This window comes from Biomphalaria glabrata, chromosome 15, assembly GCF_947242115.1.
Source record: "Biomphalaria glabrata chromosome 15, xgBioGlab47.1, whole genome shotgun sequence".
In the NCBI taxonomy this organism is placed as follows: domain Eukaryota; kingdom Metazoa; phylum Mollusca; class Gastropoda; family Planorbidae; genus Biomphalaria; species Biomphalaria glabrata.
This window is the reverse complement of record NC_074725.1, coordinates 4,768,154-4,780,469: the sequence shown is the minus strand read 5'-3', so window position 1 is coordinate 4,780,469 and position 12,316 is coordinate 4,768,154. Positions and strand designations below refer to the sequence as shown.

The window sequence follows — 12,316 nt, the reverse complement described above, 5'->3', positions numbered from 1 at the left end:
TAGACTAATGTACTTTAGACCCAAAATTATTAACTGTACAATAACTTTTTTTTTCAAGATAGTAAGAAATCCTGGTGCCTATTGAACCAAACCATATTTTGTACTGGACACAACTTGGATCTCAAATAGATAACTGCAACATACAACTGATAATAAAAAAAGACAACAAATTACAGTTAACTTGATATTTTATTTATAATAGTGTAGGATTACAATCAAAACATCACAGAGTCTATGACATGAATGCATTTAAACAAGCAAGAATAAGAGTTCAAGTTCTGTGGCAAATAGAATAATCACAGGAGAGCAAGAAGAAGACAGAAAAACAACAACCTGTTTTTATTAAAGAAAAAATCCAATTAGCCTGAATGCCTTTGGCACACTAATTATTACTAGTGAATCCTGGATGATTGTTTGTGTGGTGCTCTAGACTGTCGTTTGGTTATCTCTATGGTCCTGGGTTTAAATGCTACCTGCTTCCATTTCCTGTCGTCCAGGCTAGGATATAGTAATTCATATCACAAGCACATGTAAAATAATCCAAATATTTGGTAAAATATCACACTTCAAAAATGATTTTTCTTTAAAAGTAATTTCAAACAGCAATGGAAAACAAAAAAATTAAACAATGGATGAATCTTAACTTATCTCTGTCAAAATACAAAAACCTAAACATGAAATCAAAATCTTTTTTAAAAAAATGTTCTAGACATCCAAGATACGCAGAGTTACAATAGGCCAAGACAACAGTGAGCGTTTTAAAAATAGTACGATTATAGTATGTTTTGGCATTTAGCTGAGCAGTCATAGGCATTCTATTCTCTTTTTTACCTCTTTAAAAAAGGTAAGCTAAATTAACAAAACAATGTTCTACAGTTTACTTCCAGCAAAATCTACATATTGCATATACATCTAGTCTGTCTTTAAGAACACATTCACAGCAATTCTTAGAGCCAAGTGTCATGAAGTGATTGGCTACCTCACTAACAGGGCTGGAGTTCTAACAACATTGGAGATCAAGCTTGTTTCATTTAAGACTTTACTTGAGCTGAATTGTATTGGCTGAGCGCCTAAAGGCAACATGAAAACCTTCCTCTAGATGACCCCTCCTTCACGCCCAAAAAAGGTTGGACCAAAGGGCACCTAGTACCGGTATGCTAAAGTAGGATGGAGACATGCCATACAAAATTTTGTAATAAGATTATGTCCCTTTGTTACTTGGATAATACTAGCCTATTTATCAAAACATTATTGAGTGCATAGAGAGTGCAATTTTAAAATCGGACAGGGAGGGTAAAAGAAAGTGTAGGTCTGTCAAAGGGAGTGTGTTTCCTTCTTTTCAGATCTTTGCTTGAGATGATGTTTTGTCTTCAAATGATATTATTTAATGCATTGGTGAAGACGACTCTCAGAAACATGGAAAAACTGTACATGAACTGTTAAAAAAACTGAGGTCATAACTAATTGTGCCTCAATTAGTGAATTGCTTTTTTGAGATTATAGGAGACAGCAATTTGATAACATTACTTTAAATCAAACCTTGTGACACCAAACATTATTTTATAGCCATGCCTTATTCTATTTTGATAACTGTATATGTTAGTAGTTTGTAAATAGATCAACAGTCAATTTATATAGCTTTTGTTTTTAATTTGTTCTTATAAAATGAACATTATTGAGAGTAGAGAAAGTTTTTCAATTTCTCAGAGTTCATTCCCTTGAAACTCATCAGACACTCTGGAGTACAGGCTCTAAATGAAAATGGCACATTTTTGATGGAGAAAAGTCTTGGTACTGCACAGATGGTTCTTAGTCCTGGCCCAAACCTGGGCCCCTTACAGCAATCACATATTTCTACTCTGTAACAAGAAAAAAAAAAGTTGAACTTGAAGTAATACTGAAAAATAAAAGCCAGAGATAAAAAATTATTCTTTTCTGACTAAGATTAAAGGGAATGTTAACTCTTTCTCTCCTATTTGACGATACCATCATTGATTTGAGCCCATTAAATTAGATTTTGTTTTTTATAAACATTAATTTGTGTTATATAAAAAGAGCATGCATTTCCCTTCAATTCTATACCAAATAAAATATTTTCTAATAACAAACTTATATAAGCTTAATCATAACAAGGATGTGAACTATAAGTGAACAAAATGATTAATTCCGTCGGATCATGGAGAATAATTACGGAGAGAAAGAGTTAACAACTTTTTATGAGAAGTGAAAACAATCTCTATTTTATCCAACAGCTATAGCTACTCACCTGCTCAGTAAAGAGATGAAATCTTTTCTCAATTCAAGGTCAAGGTTCTTATGTAAGTTTGACTTGTAGACTTGAACACAAGATAGATCAAGTAGCCTCTGTTAAATCAGAAAGGATTACTATATTAAATAAGAAAATGTTTATCCAAGTGGGTAACCAGTATTCACATCTCTACCCCTACCTCCCATATGATGCTTAGGTTGTCAGTTACTGCAATGATTTTATAAAAGTTTACTTGTTTTTATTTTTATTTTTTTGACATGTTTCCGATGTTACTTCGGATGTGAAGATTATTACATCCTAGCCCAAACCTACCTAAAAAGATGGAATTGAGATGCTACAGAGGATCCTAGGTATCAAATTTAAAGATCGCATCACAAACAAAGACATTACAGACATGGTTACTACAGCGATTGGAACTGCTAACTATTGTAAAAAAATAAAAAACGGCAACTAAAACTATATGACCATATTACAAGGTCTTCGAAGTTCGCAAAGACCTTCCTTCAAGGAATGGTACCAGGAAAAAGAAGAAGAGGCAGACAGAGAAAGCGATGGGAAGACAACATAAAAGAATGGACAGGCCTGCCATTGAAAGAGGCTCTATCCAAGGCAAAAGACAAAGAGGAATGGAGAAAGACGGTCTATAGATCTTGTGTGGTGCCCCAGAGGTTCAACTGACTAAAGGATAGGTAAAGGTGAAGGTGAGCTCAAACCTCCAGCAGGATGGTGGGGGATGGTTGTGGGCAGGGTTCAATCCAGACCTTTGACACAACAGTCCACAATGCATAAATCATGAACAGGCAGCCACCCCCACCAGGCACTAGTAATTGTAGGATGAGTGTTACCATAGGCTTTTCTTTTGATAAAAGAAATAAGTCTGAAGCTAAACAATTCAATAATTAAAGCATACAGATGTAATAAGAATGATGACTCTTTTAACAGAATTTATGTCTACAGAGTACTAGTTCCTTTTTGTAATAGAATGTTGTTTTGTCTTCTTTTTTTAAAGTTAGATGTTAAAAAAAAACCAACCAAGCACTATATAGTTCAAATATGCATGCTAAATTTTTTCTGAAAGAGACAAGTGGAGAGCTCTGTCGTGGGACACACATTTGAGACCCAAAGAAGGGCCCTTTTTGGAGAAAGATTCAGATGACAAAAAGTAAAACTTGAATAGACCCCTAGCGGACAAAAGCTTTGTCTACAACATTGTGGTGAAATTTGCGGGTTGTAAATGGGTTCGCTTGATTTGGTTGATCATGTGAAATACTGCACTCATCCTTAATCTTCGGAATCTAAGACAATGAATTATTTTAAACAAAATGACAATAAAGTTATCAATTCGGCATAATGGTTCATACACGTCAATGATATTAGTGTCAAACTACCAATTACCAAGAATGTTAAGTAGTCAACACAAATACCAACCAACCCTAACCCTAATATCTGCAAAAACAAATGTCAAATACCTAGAAAGTTCATTAAATCTTAATTAAAAATGTCTCTTTCTTAAACAACAGCAAAAATTTCTAACACTAAGACAAATAAAACCTTGATAGTAAGAAAACAATGTGTGATCTAGAACCCAGTTGGTAACACATTAATGAGCTACTAACCTGGGGTTTATTCTTTGAGTGGTCCTTCCAAAACAAAGGGTGCATGAAATTATTCCTGAGGTTGAGATGGGTCAGGTGAGGCAGGGTCAGACAGCCAGCAGGCAAGGCATGAAGCTGGTTGCCTTCTAAGTCCAGAACTTTTAATGTCCTATTAGTATAAAATATTTCATATTTTTTACACATTTTCAAAATATTAAATGGTAGGCCTTAGTGCAAAAGCTTTCAAATTTGTCATATTCTCGCTTGACATGGGCTGTTATATGTTGACCTCAGGTCAAGAAGGTGAAAAGCACGAGAAACCTCGGACATAGGAAGTAAGAATGACTAAATTGACTTTTGTCAGTAGTAACTTTAGGTCAGTCGAGGAGAGTCACTTATGGGATCTGAGACAGTACACATATTTTTAGTAGTTGTTTTCTGCACTTAGAGTTGGATACATGTTAATGAAGTTATTCTGTTACCCGCTGTGATGCGGACTTTATTTGTACTCTAGAGGATTTTGTGTATCTGATATCTTTGATGCCGCTTATATGTGGATGTAATTATATTTCGAATTGAATTATTTTTGTGTAACTACTATGAAGCTGCAGTATATTGTTATTATTGAATAAATGTTATCTTTGTCTGCTAAATTTGGACTGTAGTCAATCTGTACTATTTATGTTTGTTACATGGTAAGTGGGACTCCAGGACACACAAACCCAGCATTCTTCAACATTACACATTCAGTGTGTAACAAAATTCATATAATTTATTTATAAATTGCAGGCAAAGTCTAATAAAAATGTAATCATAAAGAAGAAAATAGAAGATATCAAATTTCTAAGTTATGATATACATCTATGGTGTACTAAGGCAATAAATGCTTGATGGCATGCTAACCTACTCACTACCCAAACAAAAATTAACATCAGCTGAGTGGATTTAGGGTTTCCTAAAATTCCCAATCAACACCAGGATTTTAACTCAAGAAAGTCCCTTTAGTATGGAGGCTTAGTGCTGTACCATTTGGTCATCAAACCTCCCTCAATAATACAATTAGGAAAAAATATCTACAGCTACACTGAGCATGCAATTTAAACAAGAAAATTGAGGCAATTTGTCATTAACCTGGATTGCTAAATATATGTCCTCAATAAAAGAATAGATTGAATTATTTTTACATGTGCTGCTTGCAATGCATAATTTTCCTTTCCTGGAGGGATCATTACTCCGATGAGGAAAGTTTATCTTAAAATATATTTTTATGCACCTACCGTAGTAAAGAGATTTCATTTGGCAGTGATGTAAGTTTATTATAATTGAGTCCAAGATCTTCTAGAGCTGGCATTTCAAATAATCTGAAGATAAAGAAAACAAAAAACTATGAATAAAGCCAATTGGAATTTAAGAAGTTTTATGAATACCAACCTAAAAAACACCATATAAGTTACAATTATTAGGAGTCGACATAGTATATATATTTGTTTACCAAAATAAAATTATCAATGCCTATTCTAGCTAATTCTTTAGTTTATAATTTACAACTTATTCAACTGAACTAGTACAATACAATTATTATTTTGAACAGTAATATTTCTAAATGAATAGTTTTGATAGATACATATGTGCATAAAATAAAGCTGACAGAAATCAATATATCTTCATCCAACTACACGAAAATATAACATACTGATACCAGAACAAAGAATTTCCATATATCTTGAGTTCTGATAATAAAAAGATAATGATCGTATATACAGACAGTAACACTTGTGACAGAGTACTTACGGTAAAGGCAATGCTGTAAGTAAACAGAAAGACACAATTAAAACCCTCAGTTTCTTAAGCTTGATGATGTCAGGAGGTAACTCAGTCAATGGATTGTTGCGTAGCTTTAATATTTCTAGATTACTTATGTCCAGGACCTCAAGAGGAAAATACTATTTCCACAAACAAAAAGAATGCATAAATTTTTTAGCATAAAAAATGATTCAAAATATACAGAAATACAAGTAAGACTTTGTTTTTATAATATTAACTTTAAAAAAATGTTTAGAAAAAAAAAATGTAGAAACAAAAATTCATATTGCTTTCTGTCAATGTTAAATTTTTTGCAAATTTTTGAACAATATCTACATTTAGTTGAACACCAACCTGAAAGTTGTTGAAACTCAAGTTCAGATAGACTAATGTTGTAGACATGGGCGTGATATCAGGCAAAGTGTCTATGAAATGAGCCTGGTGAAAGGATATTGTACTTTTTTTAACTATTACAATTTTAAAATATTGAGAATATAAAAGTTCAAATTCAATAGTTTCTTGCATCAATGGTTTTTAACAGAATATGTAACTAACAGAAGAATCATCTTTATTTTCTTTTCAAAGTAAAGAATCCTGTGCCCCAAGATATCATTAACAAGGAGGTTGAAACAAGGAATAATGCTATCAGGGACATCATTGTATATAGTGGCACCGCACCATCTTGGTTGGTCTCAGGGTAGTGATCTTCAGTTGAAAACTGTGCTTGAGACAGCGTGCAGGTATTTAAGTAAGAAAATGTAAAAAAATTGTCATCAGAGACACATGGATTAAAGAATGATTGAAATAAAGGAACAAAAAGTACAGATTCCTTAAAAGTGTTTGTCAAAATTAATAGCCATTTTGATGGTCTAATTAATCATTAGCTCATATTCCATAGTGCTAATGAGTTCATTAATACAATACTAATAAAACAAAATATGTTGCAAATAAATTATTGTGGGACACTGAGTTAAGATAATCAGACTATTATGGGACATAGAGTTTAGTTAATCAGACTATTGTGAGACATGGTGTTTAGTTAATCAGAATATTTTAGGACATGAAGTTTAATTAATCAGAGTATATGTAAATTCAAAGCTTAACATGCCACACATTTTTCTATTTTAAAAAAGTTTTCTGTGGCCCTTTATTAAAATAAATGAAAGCATGTGTTTATTCTGAGCTTACAACAGACATAAATTCAAATTCTTGCCAATGTGTGGGTTAGATTTCTATTTTATCATTTTAATTCTTTCTCAATGTAACTGATACCTTCAAGCTTAAGGCTGTTCCGCCAGACATGAGAGTGTCCAATATAGCCAATTCAGATGGGGTAATAGACTCCTCCTCTGGCACAGCTTTGAAAAGAAAGAAAAGCTTAATACCATATTGAATGTACAGAGTGCATGTTTTACACTATATAAACTATGTTATACCAAATACACAGTGCTAACAAATATACCCTTTAAACTTTTGAAACTAGAGAATTACAATGGCTTTAATACTCTGGTAAAATTATAATTTCAATTTAAAAATGTCTTTACCAAAAGGTGATCTGCTTCTCCCTGATCCCTCAAAATATCGAGAGTGTGTAGAGTGCAAAACGGCATCAACACCAGGCGCTTCTGTTTGTCTAGAGACATTACACAGTAAGAATTGTAAAACAATCAGCTTTTCATAGTAAGAAATATATAAACATTTTGAAAGTGAAGTCAAAGTACTTTGTTCTTTTAAAGAGTTGAACCTTGTTACATCCAACTTGCGCACTAGTTACTTCCAAGCAAATGCTTCAGTCACCACTGTCACTTGTAGTCAGGTCAGCAACTATGCCAAGTAATCAAAGAGGTTTAACGTGTTAAGCTACATATTTAGTTTTAGTAATAGTTCCAGATGTCCTAAAAAGCCAATATGGAAAGGATGGACCATTATAGTTGCTGGCTTTTACTCCATCCCCACCCTGAGTGAGATAAAAAAAAAAGCTCATCCAGGGTATCCTGCCGGGGCCTTGTTCGCTTTTCCCTGCCATCCTGCAGCAGGCATTTGCTAGAATATAATAATCTTCAATTCTTAAGGAACATCCATAGCCTGTGCAACAATTTCTGCTCCCTACCATTCCAGTTGCCAGTAAGGCTTAAAAGATGTCCTCATTACTAGAAAATATCATGTCAGTTTGACACTTTAAGCACAGGAATAATCAATAAATGATGATAACGTAGTCTACTGATGACAACTTAGCAAGTGCGTGAACAACAATCTTTCAAAATCATGTACGTATTCTTATGAAACAATTTACAGCTACAGCTTTCACTATATTGCTCTTTTAAACTTGCTTTGTGAAGTAGTGAATACAATAATGGTTGTTTTTGAAGGAACATCTAGAACATAAGAATATTTAATATAATAAGCAATATAAAAAAAATGCTTTTCTAAAAAACAAGTGTATCAATTAGTTTGGATCAGTCATGTAATTAAATTTGTAATAAGCCCCAGACAATAATCTATAAAAGGGATTAATTCAGCGTATACCACCACTTCAGTCAAGTACTATTTCTTTCCCTTGGAAAGGGGATTAATTCAGATTATACCAACAGTTAAGTATTCTTTCTTTCCCTTGCTTGAGATACCAAACAAAGTAATTTATTACCAATAGTTAATTAACTAATTGGTTAATTTTTTTGTATTCATTCTTGAGTTGTCATGTAAAAGAAATAATTGTGAAAAACTTCAGCTTGATCTGAGCTAGGGGGTTGGAGAAAAAATGTGTATAAAATTTTTGCCAGACAGACATACAGACAGACAGAAAGAGTTGAAATAAGCTTTGTAATAAAAAAACATTTACTTTTGAGAACAATGTGATGCAGAGTAGTGAAACATTTTTTATTAATGTTTTGAATATGTAAGAAAAAAAAAAGTGTTCCTACTGTATGATTCTAGAGGCTGCAGACGCTCTTAAGGCAGCATCGTCTTCATACAAAACTATTTCTGTGCTAGGCTTGTTTGTAGCTGAAGGATGTGAACTAAACTTGGACACAGGTCTGATCGTGGACTTCATCTCTGATCCTGTCATTTCCTTGATGTGAAGCTTCAGCAAAGCTGCCATCTCATACAGCAGCTGTCTTCGAGGTATTCTGTTCTCTTTGGCTGGCACATTTGTACCTTGTTAAAAAAACAAATCATAAGTATTAAAAACAAAAAAAGGAGAGTAAGTAAGTATTTTTCTATTTTTACTACTTCCCTTTAATCTCAAAAGCAACATTTTGATTGGACTGAATATTAATGAAAGCACATTAATTAATCTGGATGTGCAGTGGCTTCCAAACCAGGGGTCACAAGTTCAAATCCTGGTGAAGATTCAGAATTTTAATTTTGGGATCTCTAGGGCACCTCTGAGTCAACCCAGCCCTATTGGTTTTCTGACATTAGTTGGGGCAAATTAAAGGTGGTTGCTCGTTTTGCTGGCGACATGACGACCTCGTTAAGTGTGGGCCACAGAAACATATGTCCTTTACATCATCTACCCGTAGATTGCAAGGTCTGAAAGGGGAAATTAAGTTTTTACTTATTAATGAATGTATCAAAGCAAGTACAATATTTCCATTTCAAGTAGTTCATACGTGTTTAAACACATCTATAGCTTTATGTCATTATATATGTAATGACAACACATGGATGACATTTTAAATAATGGTTTGTTTAAAAAAATTGTTATGGAATGTTTCTAGTCTCTAGTCTATTAGTAATGTACAGATTTTATATTTGTTTGGGTCTTTATGCAATAGAAACAGATTCATAACTTCAGTATCAGCTGTACATAAATCTGAAGGTATACAAATATTTGAAATCTGGTTTACAAAGCATCACGAATGCTGTATTTTCTATCTGAACTAAAACTAAAGAATTCACTGCTTTGTAGAGGGAGATTTAGATGGTAAAAAAAGAGTAAATTTACAGCTGCTACAAAATGTTAGAAAGGAGTAATGGTACAGCCAAAATAAAATTGGGGAATCACTGCTTAAGCTAATGCAAATGAGTAAATTGAAAAAAAAATTTGGAATCTTCTTTTATCATTATTATTGTAGTTTTTTTTAAACTTCTGTGTCTTAAGTGTAAAGATATAGCTAAAAGAATCAGATAGCTATTTATTTATCTGTTACTAGATGCTGTGTATTTGAAAAATATGTTTTGAAAATAAGTCTAAAACATCTGAATTGAAAAAGAAAATCCAATTTTCAGTTTTGTATGTTGTGTCATTGATTTTTTAGATTTCTCTTAATATGATACATTTATTGTCACCACATTTTGGTTTTAAAAACAAATTAATAGCTAAATTAATATTGCAATATAAAATTGATTGTGTATTCAAACAAAAAAATAATAAAAGATGTTCAGATTAAACACAAATGAAAAATTAGGCTTCTTAGAGCTTACCATCAACTGTGATAGTGTACAGCTGGCTCTGTGATGGAGGGTTTATCTCCCTGGCCAGCATATCAGTCAGCTTTTTAACATTATGCCTGGAATATACAACTTTTCGCACTCTTGGTACAGACATGTTTGCTTTCTCAGCTAATTTGTAAACAAAATATTCAAGAGTAAAAGCTGGTGGCTGAAAGTACCTTGGGTCATCCACATCATAATTCAGGCGTAGGTCAACTGGCCTCCTAGGTGGTCGTCTAGGCAGTGGATCAGGACCTCTAGATTTGAATGGCTTGGCAAGACTTTTGCCATCAACGTATGTCCCTAAACTTGTCTTACCTCTTAAAAGTGGGTCAAGGATATATTTTAAATCATCTTTTTCAATGAAAAAAGCATTTCGCTCAAGGGGCTGCTGCCACAGTCTCATCTGGGCAGACCTAGAATTATCAAGAGATTGACGAGTCTTGTGAACTTTATCAGACTCTGAGGGCGGAGGAGGAGAAGCCAAACTTGGTTCTCGGCTACCACCACTTGCAAGGAGTGTTGGATCAACAATAACATCCTGAAGTGCCTCAAGTTCAAAAGCATCTTGGAAAAGTCTGATGATAGAGTTACTGTCTTGACCTGGTTTTGCTAAATCTAGATATTTATTTTCAATGTCATCTTTGTCATTGGCTGCACTTAGTTCCGGTAGTATCTTAGGAGCTCTTGGCCTTCTCAACAAATTACCGCCTTTAAAACTTTTCTTATTACTGATAAGACCTGGTAGGACATAAACCTGCAAAGTGTACATTTAAAAAAAAACAAAGATTAGTAAAATTAGTGAATGCCTTTTCATTTATTTATATTTTTAGAGTAATTTTAAGTTTGATTATCGTGCAGGAGGTTAAAAATTAAACAATTTAATAATTCAATCAAATCAAGAATTGTAAACTAGACCTACTAGTAGTAGTACCATTCACTTATAAACGTATAGATTAGATTATAGAGAGAAAACAACTAATCTAGATTAGAATGATTCAATGAATTTATAATTTTGTTTATATAGTTTATATTATCTATAGAGTCTATAGTTTTATTAGATCTAGATCTATACCTTTAGACACTTCGGTAGCCTTTACTATATATACTATAGTAATTATTTTAATCATAGCCTACAAGTCAAGTTACAAGTATAGTCGTATATAATATTTATAAATACTTGATAGATCTTACTTCAAAAAAATATATGGATCTAGAAATAGAATTCTATACTTCTATAGCTACCTAAGTTAGCCTAGCCCTAGATATAATAAGAGTTCTAGCATTTAAAAAGTATTTGATCTAGATCTATCACCTAAATAATAAATATGATGATATCTAGATCTAGATTCATTATTTAACTATTTTTTTTTATTTTTAGGTTTTAGGTCATGATCATGTTCATGATATGATGATATCATGATAATGATTGACATGATCATGATGATCAGATGATCATATTCATATAATTTATTATAATTAAAATTAATACAAATAATCATTATTCATTATGAATATGATAATCATAATGTAATGATGCTTCAACTTCACATGATAATATTAATAATGATTTGATGATTATGACTCAGATTATGATTATTGATGATCTAAAAAGCTAGAATATTAGCTTTTAGTTTAAAAACCTAATGAATGGGAAAATTTGACAAATCGAAATATAAATTGCTTTAATTTAATTCAAATTAGATTTAATCTAGATCTAGATTCTAAATACACTAATTTGCTGTAACCAACATTGTCGGCTGTGGAGCCAAAACCAGGTGCCATTTTGATGTAACTAGGCAACAATATAACACTTCGCTTTTTTTACAAAAACATAATAATATTTTTATAATATTCATAAGAATTTCAATGGACGTTTGGAGAGTGAAGAAATGTTTCGACTTTTAATTTATAAAATTGTCTTAAATCTGTGCTTCCCACATGTTCTCTATAACAGTGAATTTAGCGAACGCTTGTTTTGTACGTTTGAGATTTAAAATAACAATAGTGAAAAGATTGTAATACTTATATAGGTTATGGCTAAAATAAATATGAATATTATACTTTTATACTGCTCATAAATGATGTATGCATAGACATATTTATTTATGTCTATGGCTGTATGATAAAATACACAAAATTGTCAGACACAAATTTTCGTTTCATAAAACTCTTTTATTGTCCAGACCATATATTTTATGTCTATGATTGG

General features: G+C 32.4%; 1 protein-coding gene across 1 annotated transcript; it reads right to left on the bottom strand.

The window, feature by feature from the left end:
• Positions 1-175: 175 nt before the first annotated feature.
• Positions 176-11,899, bottom strand: LOC106066687 (uncharacterized). The gene is made up of 11 exons (XM_056013071.1): positions 11,857-11,899; positions 10,096-10,861; positions 8,589-8,823; positions 7,212-7,300; positions 6,940-7,025; positions 6,022-6,105; positions 5,656-5,807; positions 5,142-5,225; positions 3,886-4,033; positions 2,267-2,364; positions 176-1,859 (listed from the first exon to the last, which is right to left on the bottom strand). The coding sequence occupies exons 1-11, from the start codon at positions 11,887-11,889 to the stop codon at positions 1,673-1,675; spliced, it is 1,962 nt and encodes a 653-aa protein (XP_055869046.1). The 5' UTR covers positions 11,890-11,899; the 3' UTR covers positions 176-1,672.
• Between the last annotated feature and the right edge of the window lie 417 nt (positions 11,900-12,316).